Source organism: Pipra filicauda, unplaced genomic scaffold (assembly GCF_003945595.2).
Source record: "Pipra filicauda isolate LSUMZ 115617 unplaced genomic scaffold, ASM394559v2 scaffold66_size7647185_pilon, whole genome shotgun sequence".
Taxonomy (NCBI): domain Eukaryota; kingdom Metazoa; phylum Chordata; class Aves; order Passeriformes; family Pipridae; genus Pipra; species Pipra filicauda.
The window spans coordinates 5442887-5462857 of NW_024104831.1; the positions used below are offsets into that span (position 1 = coordinate 5442887).

The 19971-nt window shown below is 36.6% G+C and overlaps 1 protein-coding gene across 2 annotated transcripts in view; it reads right to left on the bottom strand.

The window, feature by feature from the left end:
- Window positions 1-454: 454 nt before the first annotated feature.
- Window positions 455-19971, bottom strand: part of GLCCI1 (glucocorticoid induced 1) — a 53248-nt gene continuing 33731 nt past the window's right edge. Inside the window, exons 4-8 of one of the 2 annotated variants that reach the window (XM_027749094.2) lie at window positions 18848-18961; window positions 17099-17251; window positions 10146-10356; window positions 4412-4532; window positions 455-3352 (exon numbers count right to left, since the gene is read on the bottom strand). In XM_027749094.2, coding sequence (XP_027604895.1) covers window positions 3004-3352; window positions 4412-4532; window positions 10146-10356; window positions 17099-17251; window positions 18848-18961 — 948 coding nt within the window. In that variant the 3' untranslated portion in view covers window positions 455-3003. Of the gene's footprint in view, window positions 3353-4411; window positions 4533-10145; window positions 10357-17098; window positions 17252-18847; window positions 18965-19971 lie in introns of both variants that reach the window. The other variant, XM_027749093.2, reaches the window with a different exon arrangement.

Here is a 19971-nt window from a genome sequence, read left to right on the forward strand (position 1 = left end):
AATGACAATCATTTGACTCATACTAAACAACATGAAACCAAGACTGTCAGTAGATTTACACCACATCCTTTAGGTGTTTAGTTTAGTTTCACATAGTGAAACATCTAATGGCTTTCATAATTTTCAACAGATAACTTGAAATTAGCCATACCACAAACACAGCAGTAAATACAGTTTCAAATAACTCTTAACTGATTTTTTTCTGTGCTGTGAAGAAAGATCTCATTATATGTAGAAATAAAATATGCTATTTAAAGCATATTTAAGCATTCGACTATTTTTTAGGATTCTCCCCCCCCAGCAGAGCATTATGCAAAAATCAATAAATATTACCTTGTTCTAAAGACAGCATGGTTGACATTATTCTAGGTGTAAATTTGGAACAATATTTAACTTCAATCTCATCCTATAGTATTTCATGCACAGTTTCCAAAACAAATAAATGAGGCACTGCTTTTTTGTGTTGTCCCCACCATTTTTTTTAACTATAATTTTTATTTAAATAAGACACAGGAACTTCTATACCGAAAAAAATACAAAACAAAAGCCACACATTTCCTTGTGTAAAGCAATATTGTGTGATAACTTGAATACTGTTCAGCACAGTGGCTAGAAATAACAGTACAACTATGTACAAAACTTTAAACAATATTTGACAAATTTCTACAGCTGCATGTAGAATACAATTGAGATAAACAACTGCTGGGAAATTTACATGACAAAGCATTAGCTTTAACACATTTGGTTCAAAACCTCCAAATCTGCTAAGAACAAATGTGCAATTTAATTAATATTTAGTTTCTCGTGGAAAAAATATAAAGAACATGTTATGGCATTGCAAATATTGTACAGAGTTCAGCACTGATCTAAAAACCACTCATCATATCCCCTGGTAACCTAACACCAATAACTGAGACTACAATTTCTTATCTGGACACAACCAGACCATAAAAAGTTCATCATACTGCAATGTTAATCTAGAAAGAAAAATATTAAAAGGAATCGATACTTAAGAGTATTTCCTCCCCTTTATCTTCAGTCTATAAAATATCTAGTGTTTTCACCTAGGCCTGAGATTAGTAGGGTTAAAGATGGTTGCTGTGTTTAAAGGATTTTCACATGAAAATGGTTAGAGACCTTTTTCTCCTACTATATTTTCTGAAAGGGGAGTCAAAAACCAGTAACTGTTTTGTAGGCTGCAAATTCCACCTTGTAAGATAGCACAAACAAAAACTCAGTAATAAAAAGAAAGCGATGCTTTATCTCCAAAGACAGCACATATTTAGTGAGTAGTAACTGGTGGCTCTCACCCCCCCTCCAACCTCATCTTCAGAAAAGGAAAAGAACATAAAGGAGCAAGTTTAAATGCTCAGGAGCTGCAGGCTACTAATCTCTTCAATTCCTGGAAAAGGTGAACTTTATTCTCTTAGGAGCAGACAGCATAAATGTAGTTCCACTGAGCTGAAAGCAACAGAGCAAGAACATCGAGTTATTTTGCCTTTGGGGTTCTCTTTGTATCACAGGAAATTATCTCTGACAGCAATGCTCCTTTTTCCAGTACAATAGAAGAGCACCACGAACCTGATCTTGCCATGTACTATTTTGAGAAAATGTCCAGCCTGCAAAACCAGGATTATTTTACATGGATTTTTCTTTTATTCACACTTAAGGAGAAGGGAAAGCACACTTTTACACACACAACTTAAGTAACTGAAAGTTATGGGAGAAGCTTTAAGTAACATGAACTTAAAACTATTCTTTTCCCCACCCCTCTTAGAACACCCACTTGCTACTTTCGGACTTTAATCCAAACACAATTACTCACTACATAAATAAAACACTGCTCATCTAACACTGCTTGACAAAATCTGAAAACCTATTTCCAACCAGCAAATGAATGAACATTTCCAAAAGAGAAACTAAACATTAATTTGACTTTTAGACAGTAACAGTAGCATTTCACATCCTTAACTGCCAACAAAAACCATGAGAGGAAATCCCCATCAACCCCTGTGAAACCTGAAAGCATTTCTGTCCTTGAACAAAAACATTCTTGTCTTTCAAAATCCTCTCACACACAATGTGGAATGTTTCTCATGTACAGCCTAGTACTGAACACTTTATTTGCAACAGTTTAACAGTCATTAACTGAGCAACACCTGAAACCTTTAAATGCCACATTTTTACATCTATTGAAATGAAAGTAAATGCAACAGTTGTTTTACTTGTAAGCACATGACAACGTGATATACACCACAGATTTGCTGGTTCTCCTCATGTTCACCCATGTCCAGGGTCACTGTTCACCTGGATCTGAATGCACTTATTCCAAGAAAGTGGAATGTAATGAGGAAATATTAATGCATAAAACAAGGAAAGGCAAAAGAGTGATGTTCCCTCTTTAGCTTTGTAGCTGTAAAATATTTTATATTCCAATATGATATACATTCCAAGTTACCTGAGTTTAGACTTCAAGAGAAGTACCTGAAGCTAGGCCATAGGGTGGGCACTGTGCAACTGTTGTGGCCATTTTTTTTTTTTTTTTTTTGCATTGTGTGTATTACAGAAGTTAGAAACAAACACCTGGATCAATTGTAAACATAATCCTGAAGTACAGTATTTTCCATAGGACACAACACAGCAAGACATTTTCTATTCAGACAGGCAACATTTTTTTTATATATATATAGAGAGAAGGAGCTTATTTATACTGTAGAATTTGAAACAGAGCACAGGACACAGTACTAATCTGGTCAAACGTACTATGAAATGCATAGTCTCCACTTAAAACGCTTAATGATATATGGATTCTGCAGGCATTACTGCTTTCTCACAAAAAATGCTGAATACGGATTCTGTCCCTGCCAAGAACAGTGTTGAGATATTTTTTCGAGTGCTGCTAAGTATTCCGTGTTGTTCTGAAAGGTTGCCACCTCATGCAGATGTATCTGAGCTACGATCTCCTCAGTCCTTGTTTCGGGGCAGAGGCCTGCTCCGCCTTGTCTAGATTAACACGTAGCTCTGAGCAGAGGAATGCTCTTCAGTCTGAATTTCTTGCAAAAGCGGCTGCTGCTGCTGGGACGGCTGCTGTACCGGGACCTCTGTGGAGTCCATTGTGCTGGTGTCATCTGACAGAGATGAGAAAGAGACCCGAGACGAAAGCTGCTCAACAGTCAGGGTGCTCAAAGCTGTGCTTTGTCCAGAGTTTGGAGAGCTCTTCAGTGTCAGGTCTGAAGCAGGAAGGAGGGGGCCCAGAAGTTTTACAGGACAGAAAGCTGATCCGGTTGGGATGAAATTAACCTTGTTTTTGTCAGGACATGAAAAGAGAGGGGCTGAGACAGGCTGACGAGACCTACAACGAGAAAAAAGATTATATATCTGGCCGAACGAGATGTTTTTTACGTCACGAACTTTGTGGTTCTACATGTTGCTAAAATGTGAATGACAAGGAATGGGATTAATTGGACAGAGGGGCAAACATCTTCCATATTGGTAGTCAGCTAACTGATCCACAGCATTAAAAATAGTACAGTCACAAAAATGACTTGATAATTACTGGACAAACATGCAACCTCCAGCAAGAAAAATCTGCAGTACATACGCACATGAAAAATTGCAGTAATTTGGAATGGCACAAGTTCTTCTTTGATAAAAGCAATGCAGCAATAACACATTTAGTCATTTTAAATCCCTTTAAAAACCTCCATAAAATAGACCTCTCCTTTCTCATACTCCATAATTTATTTGGAGGCTTTCTCCACAACCCAACACTGCTCCTTCACCATCCAGCAGGCAATGAATACTGTCAGAGCAAGAAAGATCCCCTATTTACTTCTTTCATCCACAGGAGCTAAGCATGCAACCTCGACAGCATGTGCTGTGTTCAAATACTGCTGGGTCTAAGGAAAAAAGACATGATGTCCAACGGTGTAATTTCCAATTTCTTGCTCAGCAAAAATATTGAGCAAAGTCTGTGTCATAAGCATACTACCATCTACAAACCCTTTACATATGTTTCACTTCATTGTATATGTTTTATACGCATTAAAATGCAGCCTATTCATGAAACTGATCATTATGACAAGGAGAGTTTCTGTTTAAGCCGTGAAAATTTAAAATCTTATTAGAAATATACAGAAAGAGGTTTATAAATGTTTAGGAAATTAATGTACCTTATTTTTTCTGCTTGGAGTTTAGTTGCCTTTTATAAATGCACAAAAAGAGTTAAAAGACTCCATTTCCTCTTCAAACCAATTTAAACACTTCAACTTCTCTTCTGTACAAACTGTAAGAATAGTTTGCTCCTGAAAAACCCATCAGCTGGAATAGTTTATTCATCTGCAGTTGAATAGGCTCAGTAAACAGGTTTACTGCTTTGCAGATACCAGCTGATATAAAAGGCATTACTTACGACATTTCCTCAAAGACCTTCACTCGCTCACATCCCTCTGGGGGCTCTCGTTTGAACATGTAGCTGTTGTTTGGTTTGGGAGATGAGGCATACTTGGGCAACGGTGAGCTACTCCCACTGTCTGAAAATTTAAAGCAGTTATATTACTAGAGATTGAGAGTGCTTTTTAATTAAATTCGATTTCCAAACAAGATGCCTTTTTTCACAATTTAGCCACTACGCCGGCTTGCTTCTACCACAACGCTTCCTTTATTGCAGGCTATTTCTAACACCCTTGTACAGTACATTTCTTCTGAATAACAGCTTCAGTGCAGGAGTAATCTATCATATAACAACACGTAACAGGAGGATATTTTTATCCAGAACACTGCAATCAGAACAAAGCAGAGCTGTGATCCTGGAAACAAATACATTCTTTATTACGTAGCTCAAAACCCATAAATGAACAGGGTAATATGCATAATACATGCAGAAGAATTATGAGTGGTAATGATAATATAACTTCTCACTGTATAAACAGTGTTACTGAAAATGTGTGCATACAACATGTATCTTATTTTAAAATAATACTTTACTGGAATATTGACCTCGTTAGTCTCATGAATAGTTCAGAAGTTGCAAAGAAATAATGTTCGTAACACAGGTACTGATACCTCATCATTACAATGCCCTACCTTACTTGCTTCATATTGTGAAGTTGTTTTAATATCCAAAATAAAACTTCTACAGTTTAGTTCTCTCATCACTACTAGCTATATGATACAGGTATACTTCATATATCTAGCCATCTGTGTATATTTTAAGACAAACTCAGATAACTTAGGACAAAAGGTAAGGGGCAGATATATTTGTACTCAGAAAACATCAGAGAGAAAGCTCAAGTCTGATGAAGCACAAAAGTTTGAAATATTAAGACTATGAAAGGGCTCACTTTAAACAGTCATGCTGACAACACGATAGTCAATGCATTAAGGAAACAAATTAGGTACAAAAATATTCATAGAAAAATAGCTTTCTGCAGTAGCTTCTACCTTTTCAAAGAACAACAACTATCTCAGGCTAGTACTAGTGGTTCCCTATTCCCTGCTTGGGATTACAATGAAAAAAATGAAATAGCAAAATTAAAGTGGATCTCCCAACTTACTAACACACTTTAACTGGAGAGAAATAGCTGCTCTTGCTTTAGGTCCTTTTGAGTCTTTCCACCAATCTGGGGTACCTTACCATTTTTAACTCAGTTTATGTTTACTTTGCTGTTGTGCATGCGTATTTTGCCTTTTCAGCAATAGTGGAAAACCAACCCAAGCTTCAAGAACTATGATCTAGCTTCACTGAAGTGTACAAAGTTGTCTTTAACAGCTTGCAAAAAGTAGCTCCATAAACTTTCGTATTATCATGACTTAAATACAAAGACTAATCTTTAGACATGTTAAAACATTTCTGCTTCCTCTTACAAATCAACTCAAACATCACACTCCCCTTTGAAGATTCACTATGAAAGATATGAGAAGGAAAAAAAACCAAAACAACCAAACTGAAGTGAACCTCAGCAGTATATTGATTATTCAGCTCTTTCCTGCCATAGAGTGAATACAGAACTTCCATTTACAGAATTTTCAGTGTTAACTATGAAGGCAGAAAACACTTAAGAGATGATACAGATATTTGCCAAGTTGGGAGCATGATCGTCCTGTTGGCATCTTTTCACTGTTGGCCCACACAGCTCATTCCAAACACAGAAATCATTAACAGAACCCAGACAGTTTGTTTCCTCCTTCTAATATTTAAAATTGAAGATCCAAGTTTCTATTTAAAAAATCTGAGACATAAAATGCACTACTGTTCATTCCACCAAATAGTGGAAAACCGTGGCAGCACATCCAAAGGAAGAATCAAACAGAATTCAAAGTTAAGTCAGTTCTTGGAAGATTCAGTCTTGTCTACTAGCCAGTTCAGTTTTCAATCAAGGTTTTCGTTTAGTTAGCCCTGTCTGGCTGAAACTTTCTATACAAGACAGCTGCTAAACAACTCTCTCTCTTTACCCTCTCTGCTTTTAAAGTTTGCGAAGCTGTTAGACTTTCATTTTGACCAAACGCGTTGCGTGCCACTCTTCCAAACACACGTGTGGTTGTCAGGAGGCTCACACGTGCACACTGGCTGTTGGTCCAGCACGTACAGCAGCAGGGCAAGAGCAGAAGGGCACTGGGAACACAGGCCTCGAGTTGAAGTGGCAAGAGGTGGAATTCACAGCTTAACCCAGCCTCCACTTGTGTATCCTGTAAGCTCTTAAGTGCTAAACTGTCACGTTATTAATCCTTAATGACACTGCAAATAAATGCACGTTGTCAAAGTGTTTTACGTGCAGGTTTGTTACTCTCTGTGGCCCCATGGCCGAGCCTTTAGGCCTGGGCTGTGTCTGCGCCTCGTGGCTCCCGTCAGCAGGGGGTGCCCTGCGGGCGTGTTCCATGCCCCCCATCCCACCCCATCCCGCTGACAATGATTGAACATTAACAGATGGAACCTTTAACGGGAGTTTTGTTACCACAAACACACAGCAGACAATACGGAGCCCTATCACGTGGAATTTCTAAACATAAATATTTTAAACGGATATACTCTGTTATCTAGAAAAGGTTTTAAGATTGTCATTAAAACACTAAAAATACTGTATTAACCAGAACACTTAATATCCATAATTATAGCCTGCATATTTTAGAACAACAAAGGAGGCTAACTAAAAAAGAATCTGTAAAACATTTTTTTAAATGACAAAACTTTAAGGAAACAAGAAACTTTGCCAGTGAGCACACTGGGATTTGTTTTAATAGGTTCAAAAATACCTTTGCTTTTTAAGACTATTCTAAGACTTAACTAACAATCTTAATTAAAAAAAACTATGAATCAGATGCCCAGAATTTAACAAGTGTCTTCAGGTCATCTTCATGAATGTGTTGCTTGTAAGAGTCTACTAGCAACAGTGAGAATACACAATGCACCTAAAATGCACACAAAAGCACCTAAACCGAAAGCCCTAAAAACCAGGTCATACTATATATTTTTGTACAAAAAAGCTCCTCCAAATTTCATCCTCTTATAACTTTGGATGCTTTGAACTTTACCTCTGCCACAGCTGCTGAGCATGCTACGCAGCACTCTGAATTATAATCTCATGGACCAGAACACCATAAAACAGATCTAGTGAAACCAGTAGCTTTAATACAAAATCATACAGCCAGGTGCCATTAAAATACCTTCTCTCCTCTAATCAATACTGTTCAGTATCACTGCTCCATTCAGAACAATACTGTCTGAAAATTAACTTTCACTTTCTTTTGAAAAACTCAGTAATTTTGCAGTTTCTTGCACAAAAGGTAAACCCAACAGCTGATACGGTCCGAAGGGCAGCTGTGAGGGCCTCAGGCCAAAACACCACTTTGCACAAGAAATAAAAGATGCTTTAGGAATGTAAAGCAGTGCTGTGTCTGCACAGAGCACTGGCTCCTCTCACTGCTCATGTCTTTCAGTTAAACTACTAACCTTCCTCTCCCATTCAGCAAAACACCCAGAAGCATTATTAGCACTGATAATTGTATTTTTTAATGGTAGTGTCAAGTTATTCTCATAGAAAGGAAAAAAAAAATCTTGGGGTTGAAACATCTACATTTGGTTACACAACAGCAAACTCACTACAGTTTTATCCCAGCATCACAAAACCCTTTAAAACGAAGGTCTGAAAACCTTCACAAGTTTTGGTCTTATAAAGCAGTTAATATTCACAACAAATGTAATAAAATGTCTCTCGAAATTTGCTGTTCCCATATAATTTCTACCTATATGCCTCATTTATCTGTAATTTAACTATTTTGAAGATAACATTCTTATTCAGAACAACTGGCCTTCAGGATCTTGACGACTTGAGAAAGGCATCTTTCTGACTATACTTTTATAAGCTCTGAACAAATTACTTTCTCTCAGAAAACCACACCATGTTTTCCTAATTTTTACCTTGCCTTTAAAGACCTAAGTTGTGATGAGCAGTTCAAGCTTTTATCTTTCATGTGTATGAAAGATAAAATTTTAAACTAATTTAAAAATGCCATTATCATGACTTTACAAAGCTGGCTGTTTATCGCTGTCACCTACACACTACTACTAGAGCAGACTTTTGATACAGGCCCAGCATTAAAGCCACCCTTAAAACTGAAATCCACAAAGAAGTAACTACTCATAAATTTTACTCCAGTTAGCTATTCAAAAAATCCAAGACAGGAGATAAAAACCCTTGAAAAGCATTAGGAAGGTTAGATGCACTATTTCAAACTGTCTTCACTTGCTACAGCTGACAGCGTACCACTAAAAATTTCTATTATTGTGATAAGGGAGTACTAACGGCAAAAGAAATTTTTCATTTCCTCACTTTTTAACTTTTATTTGCTATCAGGACATATAGGAACCAATTTACCTATCAAGATAGATTTTTGTGTGCTAATACTTTAGTGGATGTTTCTATAGTGATTTGGTCTTGACAACACATTAAAATTCACGTGTGTAGTATAAGAAAGAAGTAGGGTGGGGGGAGCTAATATCACTGTTATTTTTGGAGCACGGCCAGCTATCATGTTGATCTAAGACTTTTACTTTAATGTGGTTAACTTACACATTTGTACACACCCACCCTCAATTCAAGATTTGGGCAGATGGATTTGTTTTCATTTTGTCTTTTTAAATCCAAGACAGGAAAATACTACTTTTCATAAACCAAGAAAAGCTAGTATTTCTCCTGACTTCCCCAATCTTATTGACAGATTCCTTTAAGAATTATTCAACAGATAGCATTTACAAAAAAGTTTACCCTCACTTACAGCCTCAAAATACTGTTGTCTTTAACTCATTTGTAAATCTATGCTAAATCTTAACATTTTTCATTTCCTCTGTGAAACTTACTACTCTTAGCTTGCATGTTTTACCCAAATTCTGCATCCTCCAAACTAAAGTCCATGTTTCAGCTAGCTGACCAGAAGCACAAGGGTAATTTCATTAGTAAACAGTTGTCAAAAAAACCCAGTCTTTTTACACCGGTGCCTCTATTTTCACACTACATGTTCTGTCAGTAACTCTTAATTACTGGAACACCAGTTGTACTCCCTCTATAAAACCAAAGAACATTTTACAGGACTTCAAAAAACAGCACAGCATATTGACATATAAACACATAAATTATTCAGAGTTTCTGAGTTGTTATGCAACATACATAGAGAAGTAATTACTCTCCATCAGGTTGTTCAAACTCATATCTGAGCTTCTCACCAAATAGCTTCAAGTGGAATGCAAGAGTTCAGAAGCAGAGTATTTTCAAAAGCAGTCCAAAACTTCATCACCATTTTGAACAGCAAGTAACTCACCCACGATGAATATACAGTCTACCACAAATCTTCTTGAAACCTTTTTTAAACATAAACATGTTACAGTCTGAATTCTTCACATTAGAATCTTCATAAATAGTTAACTGTTTGCTGTGCTCCTCTGACGTATTTATGGAAGATGTTTGTGAAGTTCCACAAACAAGAGGGAAAAAGATATGTAAACAAACAAAACCAATTTTAAGGTAAATCCTCAATCCCTCCACAGCCATCAAACAAAAACAAAAACTGATGTAATGAGTAAAATGAAGGTAGTTGTAAAAGCAGGACATCACATGCCTCCCACAGATAAAGGCAGGCCATTCTACTCTCACCTTTATCACGGTCATAGAGTAAATCTTCTGTTGAACAAGGACTCCCATCCTGAGATTCAGGAGGGCAAAAGGGAGAGACACATGGTGAGTGACTGCTGCAGCTGCTGCTGCGCTCCTGGACAGACGGAGTCTGAGTGTCAATGCTTCGTGTACTACTACTACGATAGTGAGCAGGTAACGGGGCCCTTCGACCGTCAGGGATATCCAAAGGCTGCAAAAGAGAAACGAAGCAATGCAGGTTACAGAGAAAAGATCAAACTCATAAGCAATGTCAGCCAGTAGCACTCGTAAATGAAGGCCTTTAAGAACAAGAAGCCATTTTTCAAAGAACAGGAAGACTTTACACAGATGCAGTGTGCAATGGACACAATATACATTAATTATGCTGAATTCTGGGACAACGTGCACATGTTCCAAGGCAACTACATCTTCTTAACACAAAGTTAACACCAAAATGCACTGCAACACAGGCTAGTATTATGTTTTTATGTTGTTTCTGATAATTTAAAAAGTCAAACCTCACCAACAAATGCCTCTAATTATACTTAGTTATACAATTTTCAATAAAAAGGTCACTGTTATTCTAAAAGAAAAACAAGTACCCTGACAGAGAACACATTTGGATAAAAGGAAACAGTAGAAAATGTCAAATACAATGACATACTATTGCCATGACAACCAACTGAAATACAACTATAAAAGAAACCATCCATGTTTTGCTAGTAAGTCATAATTCTCTAGCACAGCCCTACGTTCCATCCTTTACTTCTACAGAGGATGCACACACAGGCTTATAACAAGGTTCTCAACCTCTGCCTTGAACCTAAGCTAGTAAGCTCTGCCTGCCCATATCAGCATAGCTGGCACTGGCCAGAGTGATATTGCATCCCATTCTGCAATATACTGCGTAGACATGTTCACAGCAGCAGATTGGCACGCTCTACTTACTTGTCCTTCGTAGTGGAAAATTAGTTTTTATAATGCAGACAGTGCTGCTTTAAATGTAAGAAATCAAATGGGAATTATAGTTTTGCTTAGAAGTGAAAGGGAAAAAATGCCTGCAAGATTTAAACATAATTTTTATCCTCACTTCAGTGAGGATTGTGACCAAGCCACAGAGAACAGCTTAAATGTTCTAGCTACAAAAAATGTCTTTTTCCTTCTCACTTCAAGCGAACATTTTTATTTTATTGCCTTCCTCTTGCCCATATATTCCAAAACCATTACAGCTTGTTCCAGAGCCTAAAATTCAACCCCACACTTTTGCCAGCAACAAGGACATGAAACCTATTGGCCAAGTATCGCATTCTCCCCTTTTCAGCAAGTCTATCCAGAAAACTACCACATATTAAACAAAAAGGCAGACATAGCAGAGCAGAAAGATCATTTTCCTCTTATGAGCCTTCCAGTTAATACCATTTCATATTTCAATTAAGAGCAAAGAAACACACCATAAAGAGAACATTACAGTTCCTACATCAAATGCTGTGAAGTTTGGGCACAGCTGTGTGGTCTGTTCCAACAGCTCAGTTCACATTGCAAATGCGTTACAACATGACTACATGTTGCTATTCCCATCACCCCCAACAGGCCACGACTCATTTAATGCACAAGAAAGACCCGAAGCATTGTATCACTTGTTACACCACAGAAGAGAGGTTAAAAAACAAAACTGAAGCAAGAAGAACTGAAGAAAGAAATTAGTCTTATAATTATCATAACAAAAATACAAACCTGCTATGCAGAACAGCATTTTTATTTCTGTCTCTGCCACAAAACTTTTGTGAGATGTCAGAAAATCAACTGGATTTTTCTGGATGCCCACTTTATATAGGTCTGATTTGCAAAAGTCTTCTGTGTTCACAGATGCAGAAGGAAACTATGGGAGCTGCACCTTAAACTTCAAAAAATGGGATGAAGTATCCTATTTACCTAAAGAGCCACAGTATAGAACCCTGATGGATTTGTGTTTCTCCATCCATAAAGTGTATATAATATCTTTCTTCTCATAGAAGTGGGGTAAAAAAAAAGAGAACAAAATTTCACACACTCTCCTATTATACAGAAGCAAAACCTCAGAAATTCAGATTTCTGACTTCAAAGCAAAGCTTAACAGTAAGCATGGGGACACGAATCTAATAAGGAGAAAAGAAGAACACCAAACAACTGCTCATGAAGGGCAAATACTATGCTCTACGTAACAGGTAAAGCAAGGATTCCAGGCAGGGGGAAAAACAAAAAGTAAGTGATCACATAATTAAAGGCTTTAGGATAACACAGATGTTCTTCCACACCTGGATGAACAATGTAATCTTAGGTAGTCAGGAAGCATATCCCAAATCACATATTTCAATCCCCCCTCAATTAAAGCCTGAGATACAAAAATACTCCATATTTTTAGACATGTATCTAAATATACACGCAAGTAGAAAAAGCTAAATATTTGTCATTCTTTCCAACTACAATAACTTTTAAGGCATAGAAAATGCCAGTGAGTATTTCAGATTACTGTGTTTTTGTATTTATTTTTCCCTTAATACTGAATCAAAGTTTTGAGAAGTGCAAAAATCTCCATGAAAATACCAACTAGAAGTATTCTGCTTGTTAAAAAACTGTATGTATTAAACCAAATCAACATAAAAAAACCACTTTCAAAGTTAATTTCCATGAGTCATGCCCAAACTATTGTAAAACTGAAGTTCTCACAACCTTACAACATCAGAAATAGGGTAACTCATTTGGTGCAGCTGCTATTAGTTTCCATAATGCCCAATGCATGGAAAACAATTAGAAACTACTGCATTCTGCTGGTTTTGAGAGTTTTTTTGCAAGAATGTCTAGTCATGTACTAACCTTATGCCAAACGCATTCTGACAGGACACCTGTCAGCCCCTACAGGACAGTGTGTTCTTGGACACAATTACATACTGCTCTCATCTCCCTGCAAAGGTATGGAAATGCTCCATCTGACAACCACATGTATTTCTGAATACACTGTTAATATTCACCACCTTGTTGTCAGTATAAATGTTTTTGCTGGAAAAAAAAACAAGAACACCCAACTTAGGAGGAACATCAGGAATGCTATAAGGATATACCACTGGAAGCCTTAAAAAATCTGCTCCTCACAAGCTGTACATCTATTTTGGACACAACTTCTTGAGAACAAAGCATTCAATGCTTTTGATTTTAAAACCTTCCCCTTTGGAACACAAAGGTGGACACAGGAAAGTGCTTCTTCCTACTGGCATCAATGAAGCCATCAATGCACTAGATGAGGTTGCAAGTGCAAAAACCATAATGCATCCTGGGAAGGAACCCTTGGAAAAAACTCAGACTTCTCAGATGAAGGCTATGAAGATAAAAGTAAAGCTTCTCTGCATCTGTGAAAATTAGGAAAAAGTCCTTTTATTACAGGATTAAGTTTTCTGATAGGTTCATAAAACCATCTTGCTATCTCTTTCCAGAAGCATTAGAAAGCAAACAAGGAAAACAGTAATCATTTTATTTCTGTTGTGTGACCGTCCATCAAAATTGCCTCATTTCTAGTTATTTCTGTACACTTGAAAGATAACTCCAGTACTATGTTTTTCCTAATAGGAGACCTATGAGCCCATGTTCTGCTACAGGGCACTTTCCATGATTTTCATAATGTATTCTGTAAGAGGGAACATCTCTTATCCCCCAATCCCTACATTAAGGGAAATAAGTCCATCATCTTATTGTACCACAATCTCCAGTGTTTGTGTTGTGGAGTCACAATGGGTTAGAGAACAAAAGCCTGCCACAACTTCACAAAGAGCTAATTCCATCTTACAAGTATGGTGGGAACAGAGACACACCATCACAGTTTTTCAATGTTAATCAGGAAACTACAAAAAAGGAAGGAAAATATATCCAAGAATTTTGAATAAATGCATTGGAACATGAATTAAAAGTTTATTAATAAATTTAAAAGAAAGATGATTAAGAAGTCACTCAATAAAGTCAACTTAGTTTTATGAAAGCAAAAAGAGAACATCTTTAGCTAACTAAGCAAGATGAATTATCTGAAAAAATATACACATACCATAGCTAAACTGCAAAGACTAAAATATTTTTAATGTTTTGGCCACTTACAATGCAATCCCTCTAAACTTGATGGTCAATTAGGTTATTAAAACATAATGACATAATGACATTACTAATCATAAACTACCTTTGTGAAACACAAAAATAACAGGACAATAATTTTTTTACTTTCATAAGTACAATTTCAATCAACATTAAGATACTATTAAAAAAACAAAAAAGAAGGTTTCATAGAACTATCAGAACTAAGTCAGCATGAGAAAAGACAGAAAACATTTTCAAATGGATCTATACATTTTTAAAGTAGGATTACAAAAATTCAAGTCAGCAAAAGGAAAAATAAAGTATGTAATGTCATGCCCTACAAAACTAAAAACAAATCTAAAAAAAAAAAAATTAAATTGATTTGCGTATCTGAAGATGAAGCAAGCATGAAACTAGGAGGAAAGTTTCATTGGTTATCTATTTGAACTGGGAGCTAAATTCAAAAAGTAATTCAAGTAATATCTATAAAACTATCTTTGAAACTGCTTTAACCTTATATTTGTCCTATATATCACCTGATTTCAATATATATGAATTAAGAAACAGCTTGTTAGAGAAAAGAAAATTGTAAATTTATACTGAAGAGAGACCAACAGAAAAAAAATTCAAGAACATTAAAGTAAAATTTTAAAAATTAACAAAGTTAAAATGCATTTTATTTTACTTGGGACAGCCCAAATGTGGTTATCAAAATGAAAGAAATCACAAAGCTACTAATGTAGTACCTAAATTTGGAAATAATGGATAAAAATTGAAAATTGGGTACTGAGCTGCAACTAAACTAAAGATATTATTCCTTCTCAGTGGTTTTAGCAGGATTTGTGTTATTCCTCATATCTCTCCTGGCAAGTGAATACAGATTCATATTAGGGCACAAAGTGTTTCTGCAGCTGGATAGATCAATTCATATGAAAATTAAGGTTTGAACATGCACTGTTAGAACTGTGAAGTAAACGTGGAAACAGGCTAAAAGAAACCAGTTGAAAATGTAGATGCACATCCATTACAAGTGAGTCTATAGAATGATCTATCCTTCACACATCACCCAAAGCAATCAACTACCTTTGATTGCTCTTTTAAAATAGTTTCTAAAAATACAGAACACTACAGCAAGAATGGCAGAAAACAAAGAAAAATTAATTGTTTCTCTAGCAGTGAAACTAATGAAATTTGGTTTCCTATGGTTTATCTTTTGTTCAGTAATTCCTAACCTTTAACCTAGCTACCCCACTCCCCCAGGCTAAAACACAGCTAAACTGTTGTATTAGGAGAAAGTTCACCAGCAGTAAGATTAAGTAAATTACGATCTTGTTATGATCCTCTATAAGCAAACTGAGACCTAGTAATCTCAAAGACAGCACTAGGAGTCCCACTTTAGGTCCCACATGGCCAGACTTTACAGAAATTAACAGTTACATAGCAGGAAACAACCCTCTGCCCACAAAGATGGACTTGACTTCAAGGGCAATGTCTGATTTATGACTTTCTTTTGTGTCTGAAAACTCTTGCCAGCTAAATGTTTGGAGGAAGGGTTCACTATTGCCTTGGTTTTGTAAACTGCTGAGCACCTCTGGCCCAAATCCAACAATGCACTTAAGTATGTGCTTAACTGTTTTGCTGGATCAGAGTCAGTACATTCAGTAACACAGGAGAGCTCTGCATCCCAAGCAATAAGCTGTTAAAAACCAAGGACAACATTTACAAAGATGATCTGCCTGATAAATAAATGAAATATCCTCTCACTATAGGTTATTACAACCCTAGCCATAGCAACATCAATGGTTCCACTGCAATACATACATTTTAATTCCCTCTTTGAAGATGGTGCAACAAGGTTTATTGATTTAGGCTTACCGTTTCAGTTTTCACATCTGATTTTTTTTTCCTTATTCCCCTGTTATAATACACACCTCTTCTAAAGGAATAAGACATCCATAGGAAAGCAAACACCATAATACTTCTACTACTACAATATTCCAATCTTAAGGCTGGTTTGCCCACACAAGTAAGACTCTGGAGAAGCCAAAATTACTCCAAAACTTTTTAAGTTTACTACCAAAACGAAGAACTACAAATATCAGGTTTTAGAATCTTAAACCTCTGATTAAAGTTTTATAGCTTGACTCATATACTGAATTGCTATTACATGACCATTCATGAGAAAAGCACCTACACTTTGGAGAAGATTAGAAAAACAGTGGAGTAGTTTATTCCACAGCAGAAAATTTTCATTGGCTATTTAGGAAACCATGGCTGTAAACCAAGTATTTCACATTTAAAGTGTCATCAAAGAACTAAGATCCTTAATGACAACTCCAATGTTCTAATGCAAAGCTGCCTCATTTGTTAGTATTTCCCATGCAGAGCTCTCCCACAGGTTTCATGGAAGTAAAATGGTCCACATTCAGTTTATGGGGAAAAAAAGCATTAAACAAAAAAAGGAGAGCATAGCACAGCAAACTTACATCTTTCTCAAGAAAAAGAATGCAAAAAGAAGCAAATACAATAATCTTCTGGTCTCTAATTATTTATTACTGCAGCCTGAAGTATCTGAATTTTCAAGCACTTGCACTTTGCACAAAAACTTTCAAGTTCTCTACAGAAAGGGCACTCTAAACAAAGTATGTTTGGGCAGAAGCCCTTTAAAAATAAAACAGAAAAACCAAAAAAAACCCCCACCATGTTAAAACATTGAAACAAAGTTTTCAAACAAACATTTCTTTGAAGAAAATTATTTGTAATTTCAGCCAAAAGGAAAGTTTCTCACGAGGAAGGTTTTCCATGTGTTTATAGATTACAAAGAAAAAACCACCATAAACATGTTACTATAAGCTTACCTTGGATACTTCTTCTTTTCCACTGTTCTCCTTAATGAATACTTTTTCCAGTTCAGGACTTATTCCTTCTACATTACACGGCACACGTGACACAGTTGATTTTGGCACTGAAATGTTTGACAGTGGCACGGGGACTGATCTGGAAATACAAGCCTAGAAGGTAGAAATCAACATGATTTGAAAATGGAATAAAGACAGAAGTCTGAGACCAATGATAAAAACATCAGTAAGAAACTGTGTATTAATTTTGCCATCTAGAAGATCACCTTCACTTGGCGAATTCAAATAAAAACAAATGCCTGTATAAATCTAAATCCAATAAAATCACTTCTACTTAACTCATAGTAGTATTCTATAATCAAAGCATTCTACTACTTCACTTATCAGTAAGTAGACATATATATGTACTTCCCAGATGCAAAGACTATGGAATACACCACAGGGGAATGGAGAGCATGTGGAGCACTGACGCTGATGTTTTAACACGATCAAAAGGCATTTCATAACATTGCTAAAGCGTAACAACTGAAATATTCACTTAATGCACTTTTATTCTCTTTTGGTTGGCTTTAGCAAACGAAAAATAGAACATTCATTCATTAGCTTATAGCTTTTCAGAACTTCATGTCAAAGGTTGTAAGAGAAATCATCCTGAATTTAAGAATCAATCACATAAATAAATACAAATATGGCTTTCAGAAAAGCCTGTTGGAGCGGAGCTCTGTTACTAACAGAAAACATTCACAGGAGTGCACATACATCAACCCTGAAAGCTTCATCTTGGCGGCAGCTACACTGACGGCCGTGAACAGCGCTCGCTTGTCACTGTGTTCTCCTCTTGCTCACAGAATCACAAGATGCTTAAGACAAAATGTAAAAATTTTTTCTGAGTTCTTATCAAGTGAACCTTGCACAATGTGCAGCTCCAAAGGTGATCTGCAAGCATTCTTTGACTCTGACAAAACACTACCTGCAGGACAGCTTCATCAGAGAACACCTTGAGAAATCAAAATGTTGCACAAGCAATGACAAAGTAAGCTCCAAGTACTAAGGAATGCCATGAAGAAACATATGTCCTAGGTAGGTTTCAATCCAAAGACTGTTTGTACTGTGACTATAATGGCACAGGTACTTGCCACAGCTTACTTTGAAATGTAAAGCAACCCCTTTCCTGTGCAAAATGTAGTAGAATCCCTTGTTATAAAGGCATAAAAGGTTCAGGACGAATATCGAATTCCTATATGTCTTCATCCCAAGATCAGGTTTTAACTACAAAATTTTATCCAAACAGAAGAAGGACCATAAAGGATCAGCCATCACAGCTCAACCACTCCTTTATAAAACACAAGGTAGTTAAAAAGGCAGTCAGGAAGTAGGAAATACCAGGACAGAACCAACATTTCAGGTGTTCAAACAGGGGCCTGTTACTAACACGGTCCAATTTAAGGATCCAACAGGTGAAATTTAATCAGGCTCAGATGTCTTGAAAGCAAGTACATATTGCTGGAAGCACAGCCTTATCTGGTCACGCTCAGAATTTTTACAGCATCATAATACATTTCAGTTGCTATCCTGCTGCAACGCTTCTTTTTTTAATTATATGACGACCATCAGATAAACTTCAGCGAAGATATGGTAGCATCAGACTGTTAAGCATTTTTGTGTGCCACACAAGAGCACAAACAGAAGACAGATGGGAAGGCTCAGCAGGCCATTCTCCCAACCCTGATAAGGCAGGAGGCTACTTACCTGAGTCTGACTGATTGCTATATGGTTGCCATGGAGAGGTGACTGACGTTCTTTCTCTTTATTGTGACGGCTACTCTGCTTACTGCGCTGAAGCTGCTGCCTCAGTTTGGCAATCTGCTGGAAAGAAGTTCAGGGGAAGTGAGAATGAGTTACCGAATGGGTAACTGCTCAAATCTTCACATAGAAAATGAATCATAGACATTTTAATTCTCTTTGGAGGATTTTATAGGCATATAGGATTGCCTTTCCTTGAAGTATGAGCATTAAAGCTTCTTTATGCTTATCAGACACTTTCTCCAAAGTATCTGCCCTATTCACCAACCTGAATACACCAACAGGCTGAGTTTAATTACTGAATTTTCCCATTTACACACAAGGACTGCAATAGTTGATGCAAACAAAAGCAGTAAGAATGACAATTTGTAGCAATTTCTGACCTATAACTGGTTTAAGCTGAGGACTTTGAAGCCTGCAGTTTAATTTATTTGATCTTAAACCAAACCAAAGTTTTTCAATAGTAATTCATCATAAAAGCAAAGCGCCTTCACAAACAACTGACAATCAAAATGCATTACTCATCTTAGAGACCTTATTTAATACATTTAATAGCATTTCCCTGCAGGCTAAATTATCACAGATTCCTTGAGACAGACAGAATTATCTTTTCTGCTGTCTGCTGCAAAGATGTCTAATCAAAAGTTACATATTTTAAATGTCAAATACAACTAAAGACATTATCCATTTGACCTCCTCCCTAACAAGAAACCAAAGAATTTCATTTGGGGATTCCTCCACTTACTTATTCCTCCTGGGAAATTTCTACATGAAAGCAAGCATTTACCTCTATAAACACTGTCTCAGAAGTTTAGACTGTGTAAATTCACATAACAGGTACAGACTCTTCCTTAAAACTGGATAATTTGTTCCCTTTGGGCTCAAATCCCACTGTTCCTCAGGCTCAGCACACTGGAATAAAGGGCCACATATAGCCCCATTTCATTTTTAACTCAGAAAGAGATACAATTTTTAAAAACCTGAAGGGCAAGTAAGGAGAATGAATGCACATAGAATTCATATGTCAAAGAACTTCTTCAGCTGGAAACTAACCTCTCTTTCTGAGTGAC